The following is a 25,724-nucleotide window of genomic DNA, read 5'->3' on the forward strand; positions in this document are numbered from 1 at the left end:
CACATACCTCACAATTTCATCAAATTCAAATCAAATCAAATTCTCTTTATTTGCAAATGAGGTGTCTACCTCGGTGGCAAATGGTACACTAAAATACATTATTGTCAAGCACTGAATATTAAATAAACAAGAGAAGAAAATTTTCCTATAATACAATATTATACAACAATTTTTTCTACTAAACACACAGCTCATCCTTAATAAATTTATATTGTTTACAAAATTCTACTTATAATATCTCCTGTACTACTTACAAATATAGTCAACTGATATACAGTATGTGGAATTACTTCAAATGATACTATACAACTGGTATAAGATTAAAATTTACATTGCATTTATGTACTTATTTATTATTATTATTATTATTATTATTATTATTATTATTATTATTATTATTATTATTATTATTATTTCTTCTTCTTGGGTTCCGGCCTTCTAAGGACCATGTTACAATTTCAATTGTTCCTCCTTAGTTGTTCTTTCCTTTTCTTCCAGTATTCTTTCATTGTTTCACTGTGTTTCTTTTTCCTGTCTTCAGTCCACTTTGTGCCTGTTTTCCTTTCCTTCCTCCCTTGGAATCCTTCCATTTGTAAGACTTTCTTCCTAAAAATCTTTCTTTCCAATAATTCTTCTTCTCGTAAGTTGTTCCTTTACAGGTCTTTCTTGACTTCTTGAATCCAGGTGGTAGTTGATTTCTTTTCCCAAAGGTACTTGAAGATTCGTTTAGTTAGTCTATTGTCATCCATTCTGTAAATGTGTCCAAGAAATAGCAACCTCCTTTTTCTTATTGTTTCAGATATGTTTTCCATGTTCTGGTAAATTTCATTGTTACTTCTTAATTTCCAAAACTCTGCAATTCTTAGAGGACCTAATATTTTCCTTATAATTCTTCTTTCTAATATTTCTAATTTATCAAGCTTGTAGTTCAGTGCTAGACATTCGCTGGCATAAAGGCATTCTGGTTTCACTACTGTGTTGTAGTGCTTTATTTTAAGTTTTCTTGGTAAGTACTTTTTGTTGTAAGTATTCTTAGTTATACCGTACGCTCTTTCCATCTTTTGTATCCTCTCCTCTATAGCAGATTTTTCTAAACCATTTTCTTGAATTGTCTCACCCAAATATTTGAATTTCTTTACCTTTTCTATTTGACCAATATCCGTTACTAAAAACTTTGGGGCGCTTTTTATATTCATCAAAAATTTTGTTTTCCCGGCAGAGATTCTCAAGCCTGTCATGTTGGCTGTCTTTTCAAGGAGATTGACTTGCATTGCTGCATCTGTAAGGCTTTCTGAAAGTATGGCAAAGTCATCTGCAAATGCTAGGCAATTTATTGCAACACCTTTGTTCTTCTTCCCCAGCATGAGTGGCAATATTTTAGATTCTTTCAGTTTTTCATTCCAAAGTCTTACAATTTTCTCCATGACACAACTGAAAAGGAGTGGAGATAGACCATCGCCCTGCCTGACACCTGTATTTATTTTGAAAGGTCGAGATAATTCACCCATAAATTTTACTTTCGAGATAGTGTCTGTAAGTGTTTCACGAATTAGGTTTGCCAATTTAGTTTTAACTCCAAATTCACGGATTACTTCATCTAGGGTTTCCCTATCAACAGAGACAAAAGCTTTTTTAAAGCCAATAAATGTTACAACTATGTCTTTGGAGTTTATTAATCCGTGTTTAATTATAGATTTCAGGTTGAAAATCTGTTCGGAGCAAGATCTTCCTTCTCTAAATCCACCTTGATATTCACCCAATTGACTGTCCAGTGTCGATTTTACTCTATTTAGTAGTATTGTTGAGAATATCTTGTAAGCAACTCGAAACAGAGATAAACCTCTGTAGTAGTTGACATCTTGCTTCTTACCCTTCTTCTGTAATGGGTGTATTAGAGCCACTTTCCAATCCTCTGGGATCTTTTCTGTTTCCCAAATTTCTTCAAAGATTATTTGTACATCTTCTATAATTTTTAGTTCAGCCCATTTTAAAAGTTCAGCTGTTATGGAGTCTTCCCCACTAGCTTTGTTATTTTTAAGATTTTTTATTGCTTCCTGTATTTCTTCCGCTGTTTGAGGTGAATCAGCTTCTAGATTTTCCTGAATTTCTGAAAATTCTAATTTGTGATTTGGCTCAGGGCAGTTCAGCAGGTGTTCGAAGTGTTTTGCCAGAATCTCACAATTCTCGGCATTGTTAAGGCCAATATTACCATATGCATCTCTGAAGCAAATGCTCCGGGAATGATAACCTTTCAGGTTATTCTTAAAGGTCTCATAGAAATTTCGGGAGTTATTTCTTACAAAATTATTCTCAATTTCTACTAGCTGCAATATTTCAAAAGATCTTTTAACCTGCCTTATTATCCTTGTTGTTTCCTTTCTTTGTTGTTTAAATAGCTCATGGTATTCATTCTTTCCAGAACATTTCCATTTTTTCCATTTTTCGTTCTTTCCATAAGTGCTTCCTCACATACGTTATTCCACCATACTTTCTTTTTAGTTTTAACTGATCCAAATACTTTCTTCGCTGCACTATTAATCTGTTTAGATAATTCTTATTTAGATAATAATAATAATAATAATTATTATGATTTTTTTTTTTTTTTTTACCCATTCTGGAACCTAAGTAGCATAACGACCTGCTGCGACTTAACCAGAGCCCCTTTTGCCACCAATTTTCAGAGTTCCTGAAGGGCCTTCACAGCTACCGTAGCAGTCCCACGGCCCTCGAAATCCCCACTGTACTTCACCCCTACATGCAGTCCCCTACTTTGGCTGTCCAAACTCCTTAGACTTGGGGATGGAATTAATTTATTTACACACATTTTTTTAATTTACAATAACCTGCACTGGTCGAATGCTGTCTAACACTTCATTTATTTTCTCTATTGCTGTTTATTCTCTTCTTGAATATCTGCACAGATTTTGGAAAAGGATCAAACACTACCCCTGGTAAACTGTTCCACTCCTTCACACCCTTCCCAATGAATGAAAATTTACCCCAATCGCTTCTGCTAAAATTCCTTCTAATTTTATATTAGTGGTCAGTCATGCCGATATAATTATTTTCCAACTGAAGCCTCTCGCGGATATCTCCCCATGCTTCTTCTCCTGTATAGGCTCTATATAATCCTATAAGTCTAGTTTTCTCCCTTCTCTCACTTAAAGTTTCCCACCCAAGTTCCTTTAACATTTCTGATACACTACTCTTTCTCCTGAAATCCCCTGTTACAAATCTTGCTGCTTTCCTCTGCACACCATCTATTTCTTTTATTAGGTATTCTTGGTGAGGATCCCAAACACTGTTTGCATATTCCAATAATGGACGAACCATACTCAAGTAACTTTTTTCTTTTAATTCTTTGTTGCATCCTTGAAGTAGCCTCATTATGACAAGTAACGATCTGTATGCTTTCCCAACAATGTCATCAACATGACCCTTCCAGTGCAAATTACATTCAAATCTCACACCAAAATATTTGCACTTGCCATCTTTTGGGATAACTACCTCATCCAAAGTATATTCAAATTCAGTTTTAAAGCTCCTGTTTGTAAAAGTTGTAACAGTTGATTTGCCTCCTTTAACCTTCATATTATTTTCTTCAACCCATTGTTGGATACTTTCAAGGTCCCTTTGTAATTCTGAACCATCCTCAATGTTATTTATTTCCCTATAAACAATTATGTCATCTGCATACAATCTTATTTTTGATGTTATATTGTTCCCTAAATCATTTGCATATATTAAGAAAAGTAACGGACCGATTATACTACCCTGTGCAATTCCCTTCCTAACTTTCTCTTCCTGCGATACATCATTTCCTACTTTGACTTTCTGAACCCTTGAATTTAGAAATGTTTTTATCCAACGTGTAACCCTTACGTCCAATCCTATTCCCTCCAATTTCTTTAATAATATTCCATGTTCCACTCTATCAAAGGCTTTGGAAAGATCTATGGCTATGCAATCTAACTGACCCCCTGAATCCAATTGATCTGATATGTCCTGCTGAAACCCCACCAGTTGTGCCTCACAAGAAAATTTCTTTCTAAATCCATACTGGCTCCTCATGAACCAATTTTTATCATCACATATCCCTCTGATGTACTTTGCTATTAAACTCTCCAGTATTATACAAACTATACTGGTCAGGCTGATTGGTCTGTAGTTCTCTGGTTTCCTTTTATCACCATTTCCTTTATAAATTGGTATTGTTATAGATTCCTTCCATTCCTTTGGTATTACACTGTTATTGATGACATAGTCAAAGAGAAATTTTAAATAAGGCACTATGTACCACCCCATTGTCTTTAATACCTCCCCAGTAATTTGATCACCTCCTGCTGCTTTTCCTTGCTGAAGCAGTTGGATTTCTCTGAAAATATCTTAAATTGTGAATGAGAAGCTTCTTGTTTCCTTCTGTCTCTCTTCCTCTCTATCTTCTGTTTCGGTTTCCAACTCCTGACAATCATCGACTGAATCTCTGAATTCGCTACTAAATAGGTTTGCTTTTTCAGTATCTGTTAAATAGTGTTCACCCATTTCTCCCACCATTGTAGGAATTTGGATTCCTTTTCCTTTTTGATTCCTGATATATGAATACAGCTTTTTCCATTTCCCTTTGTGGTCATTAAACTCTTGAGGTATGCCATTCATATAATTCTCTTTTGCTTCCTTTTTCACTCTATTCAGTTTCCTCATTAGCTGTTTTCTAGTTTCTCTACTCTCCCTAATTTTCTTATTTCCCTTGTATAATAAACAGGGCCTAGGGTCATTTTACCCTTCTTACAGGTACGAATCTCTTCTCTCCTTCGCAAATGATTCCTTTAAATTTGGCCCAAAGTGTATCCACATTACTCCCTTCACTTATTCAACAACTTTAGTTTTTCTGTGCAATTTCTTGTCTTGTGTAACCCTCTTATTAAGCCTTTTTGGTACGAGTCCTACATCCATTATTACAGCCTTATGGTCTCCTATTCCTTCAATTACCTCAGTTTTATCAACAATTTCCCATGGTTTAACCAAGAATACATCTAGCAAGTTATTGAGACGAGTCGGTTCTTGTACTACTTGTGTAAATCCTCCCTCCCAAATTAACTTATTTGCCAGTTTCTGTTCATGGGCTTCACTTGCAGCTCCATTCCATTCAACTTCAGGCAAATTTAGATCTCCCCCAATTATTACCATATCATTATTATTGTTTTTATGAGAATAATCTATTATTTTCTCAAATATTTTCATGTCTCTTTCCTCTCTTCCGGGCCTGTATGTTCCTATAATTCCCACCTCCTTCATATTATCACAAACTAATTTTATCCCTAATATTTCATCCCTTTCATCGGTAAACCATTCATGTGAACAATAAGTTTCCTTCACCAGAATAAACACCACCCCTCCCTTTTTATCTCCTCGGTCTCTACGATAGACTGTATACCCTTCTGGAAATACTTCTCTATTATCCACCCCTTCTCTCAACCATGATTCTATTCCTATCACCACATCAGTCTCATAAGATTCCATCAATGTACTGAATTTTAATTATTTATTTACTACACCTTGACAGTTTACCAAGAGCAATCTCAGACCCCCTTCCTCCCTAAAACTTGACTGTTGCAATTGGGTAACTTGAAATTCCTTACATTCCTCAGTTTCATTTTCTAGTTGACTGAGCCAGCTTGAAGTACAGCTGGCTCTTTCTACTAGTTTTCCTGGTCAGTATTATAACTCAAGGGAGTTGCCTGTTTTACAGTACATATCTTAAGATTAATAAATTCTAGAACAATGTTTGCTATCTTTCCTTTACCTGAATTGTTTAGATGGAGGCCATGTTTTGTATAACAGTATCTCTCAAAACTGCTGCATTCAATAACATGAGTATACCGAAAATGTTTACAAATTTTAACAATATCTGTATTGACCTTGTCCACTTCAATGTTTACACACGAGTCTCTACTCAAATCATGCCTGTGGGGTACGTTCACTACAAAGACGTTAGTGTGGGTCAGCTTCCCTAGCGTATGTTTTAGTTGTGATCTTACATTCTTGGCGTCGTCGTGGGCTACGTCGTTCGTCCCACCGATGATAAGTACTGCATGGCCGCTCCCAAAGTTCCTAGTTGCTTCTTCTACGTTTTCCAGGACACTGCTGATAGAAGCTCCTGGATATATTTCTCCGGTTGCTCCTATATTCTCATCGTTAATCACTCCCGCATTTCCCCTTCCTTGGCTATCACCAAACACAGCTACCTTTGCTGATTTAGGCCTAACTGGGTTTTGAATCTGAAATCTAGGCCTAAATTTTAACCTCGGCACGGCAACGGCAGCGAATCGCGATGATATGGTTTCACGCGCGATCATTTTCTTCCAGAATTAAATTATTTAGGGCAGAAAACCTATTTCTGATGTTTATTTCCGGAAATTCAGTTGTAGATTTCTTCTTAGCCGGCCATCCACGAACTACTTGACACCACATGCTCGAGTTTGTTACTGGTACCGGTATATCACTCGAAGAAAGGTCAGTCCCAAATTCTAGCGATCGCAGTCTTTCTTTTAATTCTTGATTTTCAACTTTAAGAGCCTCATTGTCCTTTTGTAGAATGTTTATAATTTCTAATGCACTTTTATATTCCTCATTGATTGTTTTCGGTGCTTCATCGTCAACGCCGTTGCCAACTACAACATTCCGAACACACTGCTCACAAATCCAGTGAACATTTTCATTAGTTTTTACGTCTCTAGAGCAATTTCTGCACTTATAATGCCACCATCAATCACATGAATCACACAACATTCCATTTTTCACTAATCTTCAACATTTTCCGCACTTTTCATCACATCATCGACTTCTTTAAAGTGTCCTTGTTGCGGACCACAGAATGCATTTTTTGTACAGTACGCAATTTTTTTAGCTCTTTGTCTTCATGCTAACGCCAAATATGGGCTTTAGTTAGGCTTATGCTGTATTTTATTGCGTCTGCACAATTATTCTACATTTCTGAGTGTTTAATAAACATTAACTTAAAATTGGCATCATAATATCGACTAGAACTCGTTTAAAATTTGCCGGCAATACCTTTTCCACGTATCTTTACAATATGACCAGCCATCACGAAAATATTCCTGCTGTCTATAAACCTTAATTTTACTAAGCGCCAAGTACAATAGACGCGTTATGACTCTGCCACTGAGTAGCCATGGCTTTACTAAGAATTCGAAGGGTCGCATGTTTTGATGCCATTCTGCAGATTTGAGAAACACACAGGCACTGTGCACTGTACAACCGGTAGGGATGTGTAGTAAAGAGCCGGTTGTTTATTGTCAATGGCTTCTGTGGCATGTGAAAAGAAGCAGCGTGGTTACCGCGGTAGTTGCCAGTGGTATCCATTAACTTACTGTTAGGCCGCGAATGCAACAACCCTTGAGTTTTCGCATGTGATTCTGAGAAAAAAATAGTCTTGGATTCGGAGAAATACGGTATCACTCCAGAGATTTCTGTGGCAAACACCTCAGCTTTCTTCTTCAAACGGCGTCACCTAGCCTAACCGTATATGTAGCCAACATTGAAACGCATGTAGAGAAATAAGCTCATCGCGAATAATTTACATGCAAATAGCCGTAACTAGACGCGAGAAGATATGAAATATCCTCTGAAATCAGTGATGTACTCTGCCATATCTTGAGGTGTATGACATTCTTACATAATTTTCGTATATAACACTAAAATTAAGATATCGTTTATTCAGTCTTTATTTTTACGAGTTAACAACTGCTATCGGCCACATTATTTACACATTTATTACGAAAACGTGTTATACTCTTTCATTTCAAATTTTCTTTAGAGAACAGCAGTCGATGGGTATTATTAATCAACTCCAACATCGCCTTTGAATGTCAACGAGAGAGCTCGCAAATGCACAAAGTGAGAAAACTATACTGTACCGAAGATGATCGATCGCATTTTGTTGCAAATGTTTCAGTTTTTTTATTCAAAGAGCGTCACGTATCCTAACTCAATCGTACTATACGTATGATGAGGAATTATACCTTTCTCGCTAGAAATTTTCATAATAGCCTTTCCGTAATTTAACCAGAAGCGACAAAATACAAACTGACCTATGAAATCAATTAAGCACTCTGCCATATCTCGAGGTGTATCATTCTTACTTAATTGCAGTATTTAGCCTCAAAATTAAGCGGTCGTTTAGTCAGCCTTAATTTTTAACGAGTTAACAACCATTATCGGACACGTTATTTACGCATTTATTACGAAAATATGTTCTCTTTCATTTTTAATTTTCTTTATGGAACAGCTGTCGACGGATATTACTAATCGACTCCGACATCGCCTTCGAATGTCAACGAGAGAAATCGCTAGTGCATATAGCGAGGAAACGATGCCGAAGGTAATCGATCACATGCAATATCATCGCTGGGGTGCATAAATATCAGTAACGGAAAAAACGTGTGCGCTCAATCACTCGTAATAACGGATGCGCCAGTGATAGGGTTCTCGCTGTAACCGAAGGACGATACACAGGTCAATATAGGAATTTTGAAGAGACAGAAGAAAGTCGTCGCTATAACGGAGTTTTCGTTATATGCCGTACTCGCTATAGTGGACTTCTACTGTAGTTCAATTTCATAAGCTTGACTTAAATCTGGTTAGTGTGTTACTAATTCCATAGGTACTTACCCACAACTTATGTGTGAGGCTTCATCACGAATAGGATTATTGATAATCATTTCCAAGAACCAGTGGTTCCTGTTGGGATCTCTCCCCTCCTGTTAAAGAGCAAACAAATATAAAACACAATATCATCATCATACAAAAAAACTTTCATGTGCCGTAGTATTGATTTATTATTTATAAATTATCCGCCAGACTGATTACGGGCCAAGAGGAGCAAGTTGGTCTGGCCTCACACAGAAGCGAGTGATGTCACAGCTGGACTACTGACTGCTGCCTGCACGTCAGCTTGAGTAGGATGTGTCAGCCACTCCGGGAGCCTCTGGCGATTAACAGAAACCTACAGACGACTGAGGGCCAAGATGTTTCTGGGTTTATCCAGTGTCTGGACTGTACTGGAACCACACAGGCTTTCCCATTCAAGGCAGGCCACATGAGTGTGAGGAGTGCTGCTATGGACAGTGACAGTTCGATTTGAGGTTCAAGCCTGTGTTAAGGAGGCAGTCTGTGTATCAGTCTCTGTAAGTGTTCTGTCCGTGGAACCGAATATTCGTTCTGTTTGTCGTCAAGGAGTTGAGTCTCTCAGTACTGTAATGTGACCGTTATGTCTGGTGCAGCATGAGAGAATTCAAGGTAAGATTAGCAAGGGAAAGTGAACGGACAGTGTACGTCACACAGAATCATGTTCCGAACTGAGTGGTCATGACAGCAATGGCAAGAATAACTGTGGAACCGTTTTAAACTGTCAGTGTCAAGTTGTGGAAGGGTGAAGGGTGAGTGTGATTTGTATTCATCTACAGGCAATAGTGTGACTGAACAGAGAGAGAGTGAATGAGTGTAATTGTGTGTACTATGTTAGCCATAAGTCGTGATCCTTGTGTGCCTGTATAGTTGTGTAAGTACTGTCAGACTTTTTATTATGGATACTCGACTTTTGCCGTTAATTACTAATTAACCGACAGGCCTGTTGCAAAATGAGTTATACCAATATTTTCCTTGTTTAATTCTGCATGAGAGTGTGTAAGAAAAATTGTTTTTGAATTTTTTTTTTCTGTAGTAATACTCCCTGGGTTTTTAGTTATTCTCTAGGAACCGCTCACTTAAAAATATATATGTGGAAGACTACTTATCTGTTGGTAATGAAACTTTTATATGTTATAGCCACATGTATTTGTAGTGTAATACTCAAGTTACAATTTTTTTTTTTTTTTTTTTGCTAGGGGCTTTACGTCGCACCGACACAGATAGGTCTTATGGCGACGATGGGATAGGAAAGGCTTAGGAGTTGGAAGGAAGCGGCCGTGGCCTTAATTAAGGTACAGCCCCAGCATTTGCCTGGTGTGAAAATGGGAAACCACGGAAAACCATTTTCAGGGCTGCCGATAGTGGGATTCGAACCTACTATCTCCCGGATGCAAGCTCACAGCCGCGCGCCTCTACGCGCACGGCCAACTCGCCCGGTACAATTTTTTTCAATCAGCCCAAAGAATGTTCTTATCATTTTTCTACAGCAACGTTTTCTCAGCCCAGGATAAATACAGAACATGAAACTCAGGCTTGTTTTGAAGCACTCAGTCGTGGTTATTAGAAAATAAAACCACTGTAACTGTGCAGTGTGATACAGAATTTATAAGACTAATATTAAGGGGAAGTTGTGAGCGTGCTGGACCATGCGATCAACAGCAGATGAGGTGGTGAAATCGGGTACAGCGTTGCCACGTTCAGTAGTAAATACAGTGCGCAAGGAACACAGTTTTTGTTTACTTTCAAATTTTGATTTTATTTCCACATACAAATTCTACTTCCCTACCTGTTCTCATAAGTACTTTGGGCATTCAATTGCAGGTTCAAAAATGATTGGATTCCTAATTTACAAATGTCACACTGTACAATTTTTAAAAAGGTTATTTACGTATCTTTACAATATTTAATTCTGCCAATTTTCATCGCCTGAAAAATCACTAATTTCCGATTAATCGGAACTGCTGTCATTCATGTTGATTATGACTGGCTCGGAACAGGGGATATTTTGCAACAGTCCCCCTTTTTACCAGTGGTATCTTCCATTTTCTTACCTTTTTTTAAAAAAAAAAAAAAACACTTGTTTCCAGAGTTTCAAAAGTGTTGAAATTGACATAGCAGTAAAATCCCACGTATATTCCAACAGTCAATCAATCAATCACTACTGATCTGCATTTAGGGCAGTCGCCCTGGTGGCAGATTCCCTATCTGTTGTTTTCCTAGACTTTTCTTAAATGATCGCAAAGAAATTGGAAAATTATTGAACATTTCCCTTGGTAAGTTATTCCAATCCTTAACTCCCCTTCCTATAAACGAATATTTGCCCCAATTTGTCCTCTTAAATTCCAACTTTATCTTCATACCGTGATCTTTCCTACTTTTAAAGACACCACTCAAACTTATTCGTGTACTGATGTCCTCCCACGCCATCTCTCCTCTGACAGCTCGGAACATACCATTTACAAGTAATAAATCTCATTGTAGACCGTATTGGACTTACATACCATTTAATCGAACAGCTCGTCTCCTTCCTCCCAAATCTTCCCAGCCCAAACTTTGCAATATTTTTGTAATGCTACTCTTTTGTCGTAAATCACCCAGAACAAATCTAGCTGCTTTTCTTTGGATTTTTTCCAGTTCTTGAATCAGGTAATCCTGGTGAGGGTTGCAGTTGCAGGCGGTGGCTTTTAATTGTGGGGAATGCCTTATACGTGTAAAATTTGCGTATATTTCTTCGTATTGTGGCCAAAGTAAAAATCATTGAATTTGATTTTTGAACTCCACGGCATCAAACACTGCTTCTTTAATGTCCTAGATGATATATTTCTATCATTCTCCTCTGTAGCAGCACCTACCCCACCGACGACAGCGATAATCCAAGACAATCTGCAACTTTCAGGTACACAGGAAGTGATGTGGCTAACATGGAGAACACAGGCAGACTGATGATAACACGCAGACAAACAGAGGTCAGGGGCATTCCATTTCCATCTGCACAGTGCAAGTGTCTGCGACAACCCTGTCCCCGATTTCACCACCCCGTCTGCTGTTAATCACATGGTCCAGCACCTTCCCATCAATATTACTCTTCATAAATATAGTATCACACTGTACGGTTACAGTAGTTGTAGTATCTGATAATCACAACTGAGTACTTCAAAACAAGCCCAAGTTCCCTGTTGTACATTTGTCCTGGGTTGAAAAAAATTGTAACCTGAGTATTTTTCTACAAATACCTGTAGTTATAACATATAGAAATTTCATTACCATCAGAATAAGTAGTTTTCCATGTATATATTTTTAAGTGCGTGGTTCCCAAAGAAGAAGCCAAAAACCCGGACAATATTTACTACAACCACAAATAAAAAATAATTTATGAACTTCAAAAACAATTTGTCTTATACACACCAATGAAGAATTAAACAAGGAAAATATTGGTATAACTCACTTTGAAATAGGCCTGTTGGTTCATTTGTAATTAATGCCTAAACTACAATATCCATAATAAAAATCCAACAATAGTTATTAGAACTAGTCTAAATCTTAAAATAACACTACCAGTTGTGTGTTTATTTAACCACCCACCAACGTGTTACTAGTATCCTCTCAACTGCCTGTATAAAGGAAGAGTTGCTGTTGCTGTTGTTTGAGCCATCAATCCATAGAATGGTTTGATGCAGTCTTCCATGCCACCCTATCCTGTGCTAATCTTATCACTTCTACGTATCTACTACATCCTAAACCTGCTCTAATCTGCTTGTCATATTCATACCTTGGTCTATCCCTACCTTTCTTAACGCCCACATTTCCCTCAAAAAACTTTATTTGCTTTACGTCGCACCGACACAGATAGGTCTAATGGAGACGATGGGATAGGAAAGGGCTAGGAATGGGAATAAAGTGGCCGTGGCCTTAATTAAAGTACATCCCCAGCATTTGCCAGGTGTGAAAATGGGAAACTATGGAAAACCATCTTCAGGGTTGGCAACACTGGGATTTGAACCCACTATCTCCCGGATGCAAAGCTCAAAAACTAAATGAACAAGTCCTGGGTGTTTTTTGATAACGTAAATCAGCTAGATCTCAATTTTTTGGACTGAACCCATAGCAATATAGAGTTTAGTTTACATTCTTACCTACCCAATACTAAAAAATTATTAAAATGTTACATAAATGTAATTAATATGGGCATCTGTATTCAAAATGCATGCTTAATCAATATTAAAAAACTAATAAAACGTTGAAGTATCCAAGCTCTTTAGGCCTTTTACTAGTGTGACAGTGGGCAAGTTAGTTACATTGCCACAACTTGCCAAGATTCTGGTGGCTAGAGCACAGTTGGAAAGGTGTGAAAATCAAAATGAGGAGCCCAATGCGGTAGAAAGCTGGTGATTTCATGATCGCAAAGGCTAAAAGGCATAAAATAAACAAACAAACAAAACCCTTCTCAAAGCCATACCGGCTTATTTCTGAATCGTAACACCATACCAACTTGCTCCCCAATCCAAAAATCAACTAATCACAAAATCCCACTCCAGAACATGCACAGGAATAATAAAGATCATCGAAGGACTTGGGGTTGGGGTTGTTGACACTGACGACTTAACATCATCTCTGCTTTTTAGCCAGGACATAGAGGCATGCTTTCAAAGGTTTCAATCTTACACATTATCACTGGTCAGCTATTCAGTGGGATTGACACATTTACAATGATGTGTAATTTCCTCATTATTACAAAAACTAAAATTTGTAATTATTAAAACTTACCGCTGATGTTGCTATGCAAATGCCCCAATCCACCAGAGTCTCCTCTCTGATGTTACTGAGACCTTGGCTAATCAGAGGTAACAAATTTTTCCAAAGTGACACGGTTTTTTCATAGGACCACACTTTTGATCCACGTACGATACCTATTAATAAAACATATAAAAAAATGATACACAAAAGTTCCAACACAATTTATAATTAAGCATGCTTTGAGCATTCATATATAAAACACTAGCAAATATCTTTAGTCCCATTTCTTTGTGAAAATGAATGAAAACCTACAACCTGTTTTCCAGTCAATGACAAGGTCAGGGATGGAATGAAAGAAGCCCCTCATCATGGGGAGAGGATAGAAATTGTGCCAGCTGCCAAAGCCTGTCACACTCCTCTGGGGCAAAATTAATGACTGACAGATGAAATGAGATAATAGTCTAGAGGGTTGCTGGAATGAAAGATGACGGGGAAATCCGGAGTACCCGGAGAAAAACCTCTCCCGCCTCTGCTTTGTCCAGCACAAATCTCATATGCAGTGACCGGGATTTGAACCACAGTATGGAGTGGCGAGAGGCCGACGCGCTGCCGTCTGAGAAACAGAGGCTTCCACATTTCTTTGTCTTGGTTGCAAATTTTGCAATCAATGGTTTTGGCGATTTTATAAATCTGTTTGGTATGAAGTTTTCATATAAATTTTCCATGAATATGATAAAAATTATCTCAGCGATTGCTTCAATATCGCCTAAAACAGTTATGAACATCAAACAAAAAACAACGTTATTGTTATCTTGAATTATGACATTACTACCTTGCATGTAGGTGATCAGAACCACATTGATGCAGCAGTTTAGCCACTAGACTCACAACAACACAGTCCCAATATTCAATTTTGGTGACTTTGAATAAGATTTTCAACAGTAGCCATTAGTGGCAGCAGATAGACATATGGCTCTCGTTACTTGTTTCTGACTGAGCCTGGATGCTCGGATGAATGGTTGAAGGTGGTGTTGAAGGGAAAAGTACAGTACATATCTAGTATATACTAAAAATATAAATAAAACATTAACGTCTGTCCATTAGATTCCTTTGCAACCTCTTAAGTTTTGTACATGTTTCAGACATACTGTACAGTTTTTAGGGCAGCTGGCAACAAAAAGTGATTGTTATATGTCATTCTGTCCATTTGCTTTTTCCAAAATAAATAAAATCGTGGAAGTTCATGACATGAAACTCTGTATTTAAATTAATAAGGGCTTCCATTCGCTACTAGGGTACATTTTGTTTTCAGATACAAATTGGAGCACTAATTTATAATTAAAAATGAACTGAAAAATTCTTATTATTGGATTTATGAAGAAATGTTAACTAAAAAAAAAGGATTAAAATTTAATGTGATCAGACAGTTAGCTACATGAATTTGTCCTTTAGTATTACAACTTTCTCTTCATATTATGATCTTCACTATTTTTTTAAAACTCCATTCAAGCCATGAAGAAGTCCTTTTTGCAGAAGCTGAAGATTCTGCCTTACAAGCGGACGATGAGTACCATCCAGATGAAAAACGGTCAAAAATCAATACGGATATAATTCCACTTGATTACCAAATCTGCAAAGACAGGGAGATTTCCGCCTGAAGAGAATGGATCAGTTGAAGATATGGGAGGAACAAATTACGAGAGGTGGATACACGACAGATGAATACAAAACAATTGATACATGGGCTCATGGTCATTTTGCAAAAGCTTGCTAATCCAACCCGCAAGTCACGATGAGGAAACTGCAGCAATGGACTCTGGCTGCTACCAGTCAATTCCCGGAATTGCAACTGAAAGCTTTGGAGACGTGGGTCAAGGTCTTCAAACAAAGACACCAAATTCGACAAAGAAAAGTAACAAAATCTTTGTCGAAGAGAGAAACCGTGACAATGCAGGAGACTGTTCCTGCAGCAAAAAGTTTCAAACGCAAGCACGAGCCCTCATCCCACACTATGACAAGGATTTTGTCATCAACACCGACCAAACAGGTATTTGGAAAAGATATATTTTTGTTTTATATCAAAGTAAAATATTGTGTAGACAAAGTACATACATACGTCTCTGTTATTCCAGGGTGCCAATAGCAGTCAGCATAAAACTGAACCCTCACCAAACAAGGATAGAAGGTTGTGCTTGTTAAGCAGAAGGAGGCGACTAGCAAATTTGGACCAAGGTTGCAAAAATCAGTAGATGTATATGCGAAAATATATGACGTTGCCATTACATCCTCGAAGTTCGGGAAGGTGATATGAGCATTGTGCAAAGATTTTCTGATCGATGTGATGACGCCATACATCGATTCTTGGGGAGGACAAACAAACCCGGTTTTATATGATGAGATTTTCACATATGAAAATGATATACCAACATGCACTATAAAAGTCATTTATTTGTATTTTTATTGGCAAGTGAAGAATTTTATCAAAAGACTCCAGAACTTCGCTTATGTCACAGGTGAACAATGTAGTGGAAGTGGAATATGTTTATTGAAGACTTTATTTGTAAAGTGTGGTAATATGTTTTATTTGTAATGACCTAACCTGTACTGTGTAATATTTGTAACATATGGTATGTGTAAATAGTAGATTTCAGTTCTGTACTTAATGGAAGTATCCAGAAAGTTACATGAATTTTTGAACAGGGTGTGTTGCCTTTTGTTGGTTGTGTGTTCTAGAAAGCATTTTCTAATTATTCTGGAAATGGAAGATTCGCGAACGTGCGTATTCGAGAAGTTTAGTTAAAGTTCGCGACTGAAAGTAGGAATTGTGATTGGTGAAACTAGGTGGGGATGGGCAGACTCATGCTTTCTGATTGGCTACTCCAAGGCCAGGGTTTACCTATATATAGAGAGCGAAGCTGCATTCGTGATAATTCGGACTTGTCTTGGTCTTGTCTTGGCCTGGTCTGCCTTAGTCTGTCTTGGTCTGTTGGAAGTTTTACGTCGTGTGCGACGCTTCGCTACCGGGATGGGCCACCTTCGGGTAAGCACTCTTGAATTCCGTTCCGGCTACAATTTCCGTAATGTTCGGTTGCTATTTCGTATAGGAGTCTGCCCTAGCCTAACCTAGATTCGCCAAATTAATTAATTATGACGCCTTAGCTTTTCAGCTGGGCTTGCCTGTTTGTTTTCGAGGCATTCCCATTTCTTATTTCACTAAATATGTAGATTGTAGTTTAATATATTTACCTTGGGGTTTGCCTCTGATAGTTCAGTGTCACTTGATGTACGCTAGAGTTTGGGAGAGTACGTTCACGTCACTGTAAATTGCATTGTACAACCTACTAAATTGCATTGTACAACCTACTAAATTGCATTGTACAACTGGATTTGTAACTAGATGTATAGTTGGTTTGAAGTTTGAAACTTGTAGTGAAGTCATTATCAAGGAACCTCTAAGATAATGTGTATCACGGAGCTTATAGTTTGTAAGTTGGTGGATTTTGTTTCGGAATGTATTTGTAAAATTTCACTTGTAAATAATATTTTTCAAATTTAAGGATCACGGCGAATTATTTTGGAAACCGCAACCTAAGCCATGTCCATGCCCTCAGTAGGTCGTAGTTCCTTCCACCTTCCTGGTTTATTGTCTACTAGTTGGCCCTACTGATATTTACGTATTATGTTGTTGGCGGAGATCCGCGTAGTCCAGCTGATGTTTTGCTGAGTGTGTAGTGTTTTCTGACATTGTGTAGTTGCTCTTACTTCCCCCCCTTATTGTGTTTAGTGTTTTGTTTTTGTGTAACCACTGTAGTAAAGGTTACACTTATTATGTTTATAAGCTGCTCTCACTTCATTTCTCCACCAAAACGTTTGCTTTCTCCCATCTTTACACACAGCTGTTACAAGGCATTCCCTTGCTGTTTCTACTAAAGCATCCCTGTCTGCCACCCATTCTCTTTCTACATCCTGAACCTGCTTATACTTCATTGTTTGGAACTTTTCACTAATCACATCCATATATCAAAAATTAACTTCCCAGAAGGAAACCATAATTTAATTTCATCAATTGCAAATTTTAAAAACATTTAAGCTCCTTAGGGCTTTTCAATCATGAAATTACCAACATTTTGCCCCATACAGTGGTCTGTATCATTGAAAAATCCCCTGAACATCTGCATATCCCTAACAGATTTCCCGAATTCGAAGTCTGTTGAGATATATTCTATTATGGATCTGGTGCCCCTACGCTCCCATGTGTAGTAGTGAATAGCCTTATTATTGAAGAATATATTCTCAACTGCTAAACACATACTAGTACAGAAGACCAGCAAACGCTTCCCATTCTTATTAGCTTCCACATCTTCCCTATATTACCAATCACTCTTTCATATCCTTCAGTTCTATTTCAAACTCTCGCACTGAAGTCGCCCATTAGTACTATCCTGTCCTTCCTGTTGACCCTGAATATAATGTCACTCAATGCTTCATAACATGTCAACTTCATCTTCATCTGCACCCTCCCATGGCATACCTGCCAACTTTCAAAGGTAGAAATCCGGAAGATCCTAAAATGGAAATTTTTTTAGAACACGCGCATGCGTCGCAAACTCTTGAGACATAATGAAAAAGGACGGCAAGGGGGTAGATTATAAACAATACTAATAGAAGTCAAATATATGTTATAATCACCCCTGAAATTAAATACCTACACAGTTACATCTTGACGAGTGCTCATCTGTTTGCATTGAACACTGGGAACACTTTCCGAGATCGTACAAAACAAGGAAATTAAGCAAAATATGCCTCCCGAAAGACTGATAATATCGTTTCTTAGTTGAACTCATTACGAAAACAACTAAAAATTCTAAATCGCTCACAAATTCATCACGAAACTCAACGAGTTTCAGAACCACCGCCAATGTTACACCCACACACAAGCAAGACTTTCACAGCTGCTATGAAGCATGACGTAGTTACTAAAGTTCTTATATAAAAATTCACAGCCTACTACTTTTCACAGACTCTGCTACTTGTTTGGGAACATCTCAGTGAATGAAGTAGCAGTTGAGGTCGAACAGGTGACAAAAGCACAGTGATAATCAATAATGTGATTAACGATAATGAACCGTACTGTTCATTTGGAATTTGGTGATATTTAACGCAATTATAATGTTGCGCAATAGGATGCTACGATAATTGGTGCGAAGCCAGGTTGGAGGCAGGAGCTTGGTCGCTATCCTCCACTACGGGTGTGGCACTGTGTGTATGAGACAGAAAATGTGTCAGAGTAAGATGGAGATATGTGAAGCTTGTTTGGGGAAGCCCTCTGCCACATTAACAAAATTTAAAGCGGCAAGAAGCAGGCGTGACACTTCGCGGGAATTGAGTGTTATCTACTCTCCCTGAAGACTTTTAGAGGAAACAAATAGATGACAATGAACCTCAGAATTTTAGGAACATGGTGATGTGTCTCATGCCATTAATTTGCAGTGAATTCGATAATTCTACATAAGCGTGCATCACTGTGGGAAGATGGTCAAGTATCTACATTCCAATGTCAAGAGTGTATTTGAGGTAGTCCCCTGGCATGGCTTGGCTGCAGACTCCCAACAATTACTGGCTGATTTGAAGGGAGCTATCTCATTCCGCAACAAGATTTCTCCTGTGCGTGTCATGAGTATGTCCGTCAGTTTAATAATCGTGCTATAAACGTTGCTTTGGACAAAGACTGTGATTAGTGCAGTTGCACTAATAATTATTCAGTGGATCGATGATCCGTAAACTACGTAATAATTGTTCAATTAAATGATTGTATTTAGATGCAGTACAGCGCGGTCGTGAGTGTTGAATTATCTAACAGTGAACAGTGCCGTACGAAAAGACTTCACACAAATGTAAAGAGGAGAAGAGCTCCACCTAATCAATACCTTATAAATTACGAAAAGACTTTGTCGTGAAGATGTACGGGTAACCGCGTAAATAGATTGCTAGGTGCGGAAGATGTGCAAGTATAAACTAAGTCATTTGTGTTATTCCCACTAGTTACGTGTCAGTATCAGTTGAACATGTTATAATGACAATTCATTCCACAGATTAGACTGCTAATTGCACACTGCAGATAGTATTAGCCGATACACGTTCGTGCACGATTAACCAGCTAAAGGGGAACAATGAATTTCAACATTGCAGATTGGCAGTAACTGTTTCATGCCTGTAAAAGTAAACAGAAGTGACGGTATTGCCATGCTGATAAATAATTAGGCATTTCATTCCAGTGCAAACCTGTACCATGTTTTAAGAGTCTAGGGGCATGAGACCTTCCAACCATAACTTCAAGAAGACAACCTCATGAATGAGCCCTACCTCAAGAAGACGACCTCATGTAAGAGTAATCCATGGAGACTGGACGAAGAGAATTGACCCAGGACAATGGCTTCATGATGATGGGCTAGGCAGGAGTAGCCATGGCACAAAGGCAGAAGCGGAGAGGTCATAAGTAATGAGCTAAGTGGACGTGTGTTTTGGCATGTGGTAGGGATAGTGATGTTTCCGCAGATAGATATTTGTTTAATTATGTAAATAGGATTTAGTCAAGCCCTTCTGGCAATTGTATTATATAGTCAAGATGATAGTTAAGGCCCTTCAGGCAGCTGTGTAATACAGTAACAATAATACGTAAGCCCGTCAGGCTACCTGATTATGTAATCATGAGTTTGTGTAAGCCCTTATGGCATGTGTATTTGTATAGTTAGTTTTAAGTTAAGGGAAACAGGGAAGCTAGGTGTAACATAGGATTGCTGTTAGTAATATATTCCAGTTAGTCTCTATGCATGTTAATAATGTTATTTGCTTTACGTCCCACTAACTACTTTTTAAGGTCTTCAGAGACGCAGAGGTGCCGGAATTTAGTCCCGCAGGAGTTCTTTAACGTGCCAGCAAATCTACCGACACGGGGCTGTCGTATTTGAGCACCTTCAAATACCACCGGACTGAGCCAGGATCGAATCTATGCATGTTAACATAATCAATTGCAACGTGTCATCAAAGGAAAGTCTGATAATATAAGATGGTGTCTGGGAAGAAATAAAATGTTAGTAAAATTTATGTTGGGATCTGCATGTTATCTGCATGGTTTCCAGTGATTTGGGTGAGGCTGCGTACAAGCTGTAGCAATGTCATAACAGTAACATTATCTGAATTTCCGACAGAGTTTCTGTCACTATGCACTTGACTTGAAACTGGGACTAAAGGGAGAGATAATGCGCCGTATGAAAGATGCGACCTAGCATTGATATTGAATTAGTACGTGAGAGTACTCTGACTTAATGAGATAGCCCCTACATGAGGCCAGGCAATTGAGCCTACTGTATTTGTGGAAGTAAATAATCCCTTGTACTGGGAATGGCCAAGGGAGCTGATATGCCTGCTTTGTAAGAGTGGAAGAATGAGAGTCCTTGACCTGTCAAGTTCGCATCAGCTGAGGAAAACTAAGTCAAGGAGGCGTGTTTGTTTACAATTATTTTTGCTGGTAGTAAGGGAGAGCTCCTTACCCCACTCAGCGGGTCAACGAAACAAACCACACCCTTTCAAGGAAACTTTACGTCTTGTGTGGCTGCATGTGAATTATTTTGTTCTGTTCCTCTTGTGTTTATTTCAGGTTATTAATTTGATGTCATTTGTTGGCATCCATGTGTATGTTTATTTGTGTTGTTCATATGCGTTGGATTGTACTATTCTTGTCGTATAATAAGTGTTGTAAGATGCAACATACTTGGAGTCAAGAGTTCGTTACTCTTGTGAGTTGGTGGAACTGCAACCACATTAATTTCAGTGTTTTGGTAGACGTAAGTTAGTCCTGGGTTTTGGTACCATTGTATATATAATTCCCATATGTAAGGGATTTTCCTAGGGTTAATTATTGATCTGCGAAGCATTAGTAATCCTAACACTACAATTTATTACTTCTATGCCATGATGATGTACATCTAGGGCTTGTCCACTTCAGCGTAAGATTTAAAGGATGTTGTAACATTATGACTTAAAGTGTTGTGCAATTTAAAGACTCACCGTTTGTATAATCATAAAGGATTATGTTTGTGAATTTCATGTAGATTCAATGTTTTGTTTGTGTCATTGCCATTTCATGGCATTTATCGCACTGGTTTTTAGTGCATTGGGTGTGTTTTATTAACACGTTTATATTTTTTATCGTGGTTCCGTTCATTAAATTGATTAATTTTAAGTTGTTCCTCATTTACTGAAATACAACACAGAATTCCTGTCCATTTAGATCTATAAGATCCTTTTAGTAATCATTGGAGGCCACAGGACTCTTTCCCACGCTCTATGGCTGCTAGGACGGTGCATTCTGGACAGGAATAACAGGTAAGTTATAGAACCCCCTACATTTACTGAACTTATCCAATCACTTACGCCCTTATAGGGTATAATACATTTACCGGTCGAATTTCAAACACTGCATCTCTTATTACCAGCTACTATCGAAAGTCAAACTAATCCCATTTGACTCCAGAAAGCAAAAACAAGCGAAGATATTAAAAATCCGTACAATAACAGTGATCATCTGTACAACCGTAAAACACACTCAAAATCCGTACATTTTACGGAAAACCAGAATACTTGGCAGGTATGACATGGTGAGTACACCGAGACAATTCTTGTCCTAATTCCTCCGAATATCAAATGTACCGACATCATTCAGTCATTTGTGTGCCTAACAGAAACTATGCTGTGTGCGATAGTCCCACACTCTTCCTTTCCCTTTTTAAATCCCGTCAAGTACACTTTAAAATCTCCTATCTCTTTTTCGTTTATCTCCCTTTACCCGAATATCATTTACTGCTAGCACATCCAGATGTATCCTCCTTGCTGACTCAGCCAGTTCTACTTTCTTTCTTCCATAAGCTCCATTAATATTGACAGCCCCCCGTCAAATTTCATTTCATTCACCAAGTTGTTCCCAAGGAGTGCCTCACCTGTCAAATGAAAATAATGAAAATAGGACTTTGTTACTCACATAGGTCCGAGGCTAGCTTGAAATGTTTAGAGTGTTCTCGGTGAAAATTCTCTGAAGCAGAATACTACCCTTACTTACACAGAGTCCAAGCGAGGATCTCTCCTCTAACGGGTTAGGGACCACGGTGGATTGTAAAATTCTAGCCGCCTGAGAACAAGGAGGGCCATGACTCAGAGTATGTCTGAGATGCCCACTTCCATTCCATAGCAACTTGTATGCCAGCTCTCAGGACCACTTACTAGGCTACTCAGCTTTTGCCCATCGTTCACGAACTAGGACGTGACTGCAGTAACCCACACCATGAACAATAGTTAGAAGTAACAGACATGAACGTAGCGAGAATGATCGCTGGTACTAACAGGTAGGAACAATGGCAGGAGGGTACTCTAAATTAGGAGGTATAGGCTAAGTTAGGAGTGAACTCAATGGTTGAAGCAGTATGGACAAACCAGCTTCAGTGGTAGGGTCATGTGAGATGAATGGAGGAGGATAGGTTACCTACGATAATAATAGACTTGGTCATGGAGGGTAAGAGTTGTACAGGGAGAGAAACAAGAGATATCTAACAATGTTTAGACTCAGTTTCCTATTACACTATGCAACAAATTTTAAGGTCACAAAAACTTTTTGAAAATGTAGGAGTTCTTTATGCATTTCGACCACCTGAATTCGAAAATGATACTGAAAACGTCGTATCACCCACAGTTTTTGCACAAATTGCATAAATTTGTAATTAATGGTAATGCAATTTAATGGTATTATAATATTCTGATTGATATTCTGAGCTTCATATGGGGTTTTAGTATTTAGTATAATAGACATGAAAACACCATATGAAGTTCAGAAGCGGTACATCGCTTTCAACTGTTCAACACTTGTGCTCCTAGTGGCATGTTGCAAATGACGCTGCCTTTCCGGTACTGTGTTGTGTTTGCGGAAGGAGGTACGTGTTAGTGCAGAATGTCTACCCGAGGTTATGTAAACTCTCCTAACAGTTCTTGTCATATATGTGGTGAACTTGTGGTGAAAAAGGACCATAGAAACATTACTACTTTTGTGAAAAAGGTCTACCATGCCTATTTCAGAGTGAAACTCTGCGACATTGATAAACCATGGCCCCCCAGGTCGTGTGCATTGTGTATGTAAAAGGTTTATGACAGTGGGTGGCAGGAAAGAAGAAGTCATTACAATTTTGCATCCCCAGGGTCTGGCGAGAGCAACAGGATCATACTGACGACTGCTACTACTGCTCTTGTAAGGTAGCTGGTTTCAACAACAAAAAAAAAACAAAAAAAAAAAACAAAACAAAAAAAACAAGATGACTATTGAGTATCCGAACAACATTCGCTCAGCTATTCGTCCTATTCCACATGGCCAGGATTTACCTATACCACAGCATCCGCAGACATTAGATACGGATGACAGTGATGACATGGATGCCGTGCAGGAGACTGATGATACTGACTTTGAAGTAGGCACATGAGGCCCCTCTTCTGTTCACTCAGACAGATCGAAATGATTTAGTCCGTGATCTGGGACTGTCAAAGGATAAAGCAGAGCTCCTAGGGCCAAGACTGCGTGAAAGACGTTTCTTAGCATCCGGAACGTCCGTTACATTTTATAGCAAAAGGGACTTGATATTCACACAATATTTTTCTCAAAATGACGTGTTAGTGTACTGCAGTGATGTAGAAGGTTTGCTGGGTCAGTTCAACATTCTGTACGCACCCGGTGACTGGAGACTGTTCACTGATTCATCTAAAAGAAGCCTGAAGGCAGTTCTGCTGCACAATGGTAACATGCATGCCTCAATACCTGTCGGCCATTCTGTGCACCTGAAGGAAACACACGACAACATGAAGGTGCTTCTTACTACCATTCGTTATGAGAATCACATAGATGGTGTGTGGCGATTTGAAAGTGTTGGGTATGCTTCTAGGACAATAGACCGGATATACCAAGTTTCCTTCTTTCATCTGTGAATGGGACAGTCGTGCTCGTGACAAACATTGGGAGCAAAAGCAGTGGCCCCGAAGGTTGGAATTGGTTCCAGGGGATGAAAATATCAAGTGTGACCCTCTAGTGGAAAGAGACAGTATACTCTTGCCACCTCTGCACCTCAAACTGGGCATAATGAAGCAGTTTGTCAAAGCATTACCTAGGTGTGGCAACTGTTTCAAATATCTATGTAACAAGTTCAACAAACCTGCCAGATGCTCAGCTGAAGGAGGGTGTGTTCAATGGTCCCGATATTCGGAAAGTAATGCTAGATGAAGATTTCCTTAATTCAATGAATGCCATGGAGCGAGACGCCTGGACTGCCTTTAAGTGTGTGGTTCAAAACTTCCTGCGAAACAATCGCAGCGCAAAGTATGTGGACAGAGTGGAGAACATGCTGACGAAGTTGAAAATGCTGGGATGCTCAATGAGTTTGAAGTTACACATTTACATTCTCACCTTGACTTTTTTCCTCCAAACCTGGGTGCTGTAAGTGAGGAACAGGGTGAAAGGTTCCCATCAGGATATAAAGGACATGGAATGGCGATACCAGGGAACTTGGGATGTTCGGATGATGGGCGACTACTATGGATGCTTCACCGTGAACACACAGAAATGCCCCATAAGAGGAAAAACAGGGGCCACGTCATGACAACTAAGAAAGCACGGAATGAATTACATTAGTGCATGTTTTTACCACATTCTCTGTATGCATCTGTTCACTGTGTGCGTATTTCAATACGTTGTTTGTTTAAACTTGTATTCTAGTTCAGCATGATTCGTGTGCCATATATACATGTACTACTTCAATATGTGATATCATTATTAACAAAGTATACGTTTTGTGCCAAAACTGTGGGTGATACAATATTTTCAGTGTCATTTTTTTATTCAGGAGGCAGAAATACATGAAGTACAAATACTTTTGTGAAAACGTTTTTTCCCTGTTGCATAGTGTTACTTAAAGATAAGATGTATAGAACTAAATGAGACTGCAGAGCTATTTACAAACAGAGGATTGTGGAGGCTTTTAGTAAATTCATAGGAGTATTGCAGACTGAATGCTGAAAGTCACAACTGTCTATAATGCAGTTGCTTGTATGTATGCACATATAAATTTAAGATTTTTAACTTTATGTGTTTTACTTGTAAACCTACAATATGCACAGTGCAATAAGAGGCTTTTCCAGGAGTAAGTGAGGTCACTTCATAACGCTGGCATACAGAAGAAAAATGAGTTTTTCAC

General features: G+C 38.5%; 1 protein-coding gene across 1 annotated transcript in view; it reads right to left on the reverse strand.

Annotated features, from left to right (window-relative positions):
* LOC136863441 (proteasome activator complex subunit 4A) overlaps window positions 1–25,724 on the reverse strand; it is a 1,047,550-nt gene that overhangs the window by 330,167 nt on the left and 691,659 nt on the right. Inside the window, exons 27-28 of the mRNA XM_068225934.1 lie at window positions 13,474–13,616; window positions 8,692–8,780 (exon numbers count right to left, since the gene is read on the reverse strand). Coding sequence (XP_068082035.1) covers window positions 8,692–8,780; window positions 13,474–13,616 — 232 coding nt within the window. The remainder of the gene's footprint in view (window positions 1–8,691; window positions 8,781–13,473; window positions 13,617–25,724) is intronic.

Source organism: Anabrus simplex, chromosome 2 (assembly GCF_040414725.1).
Source record: "Anabrus simplex isolate iqAnaSimp1 chromosome 2, ASM4041472v1, whole genome shotgun sequence".
Taxonomy (NCBI): domain Eukaryota; kingdom Metazoa; phylum Arthropoda; class Insecta; order Orthoptera; family Tettigoniidae; genus Anabrus; species Anabrus simplex.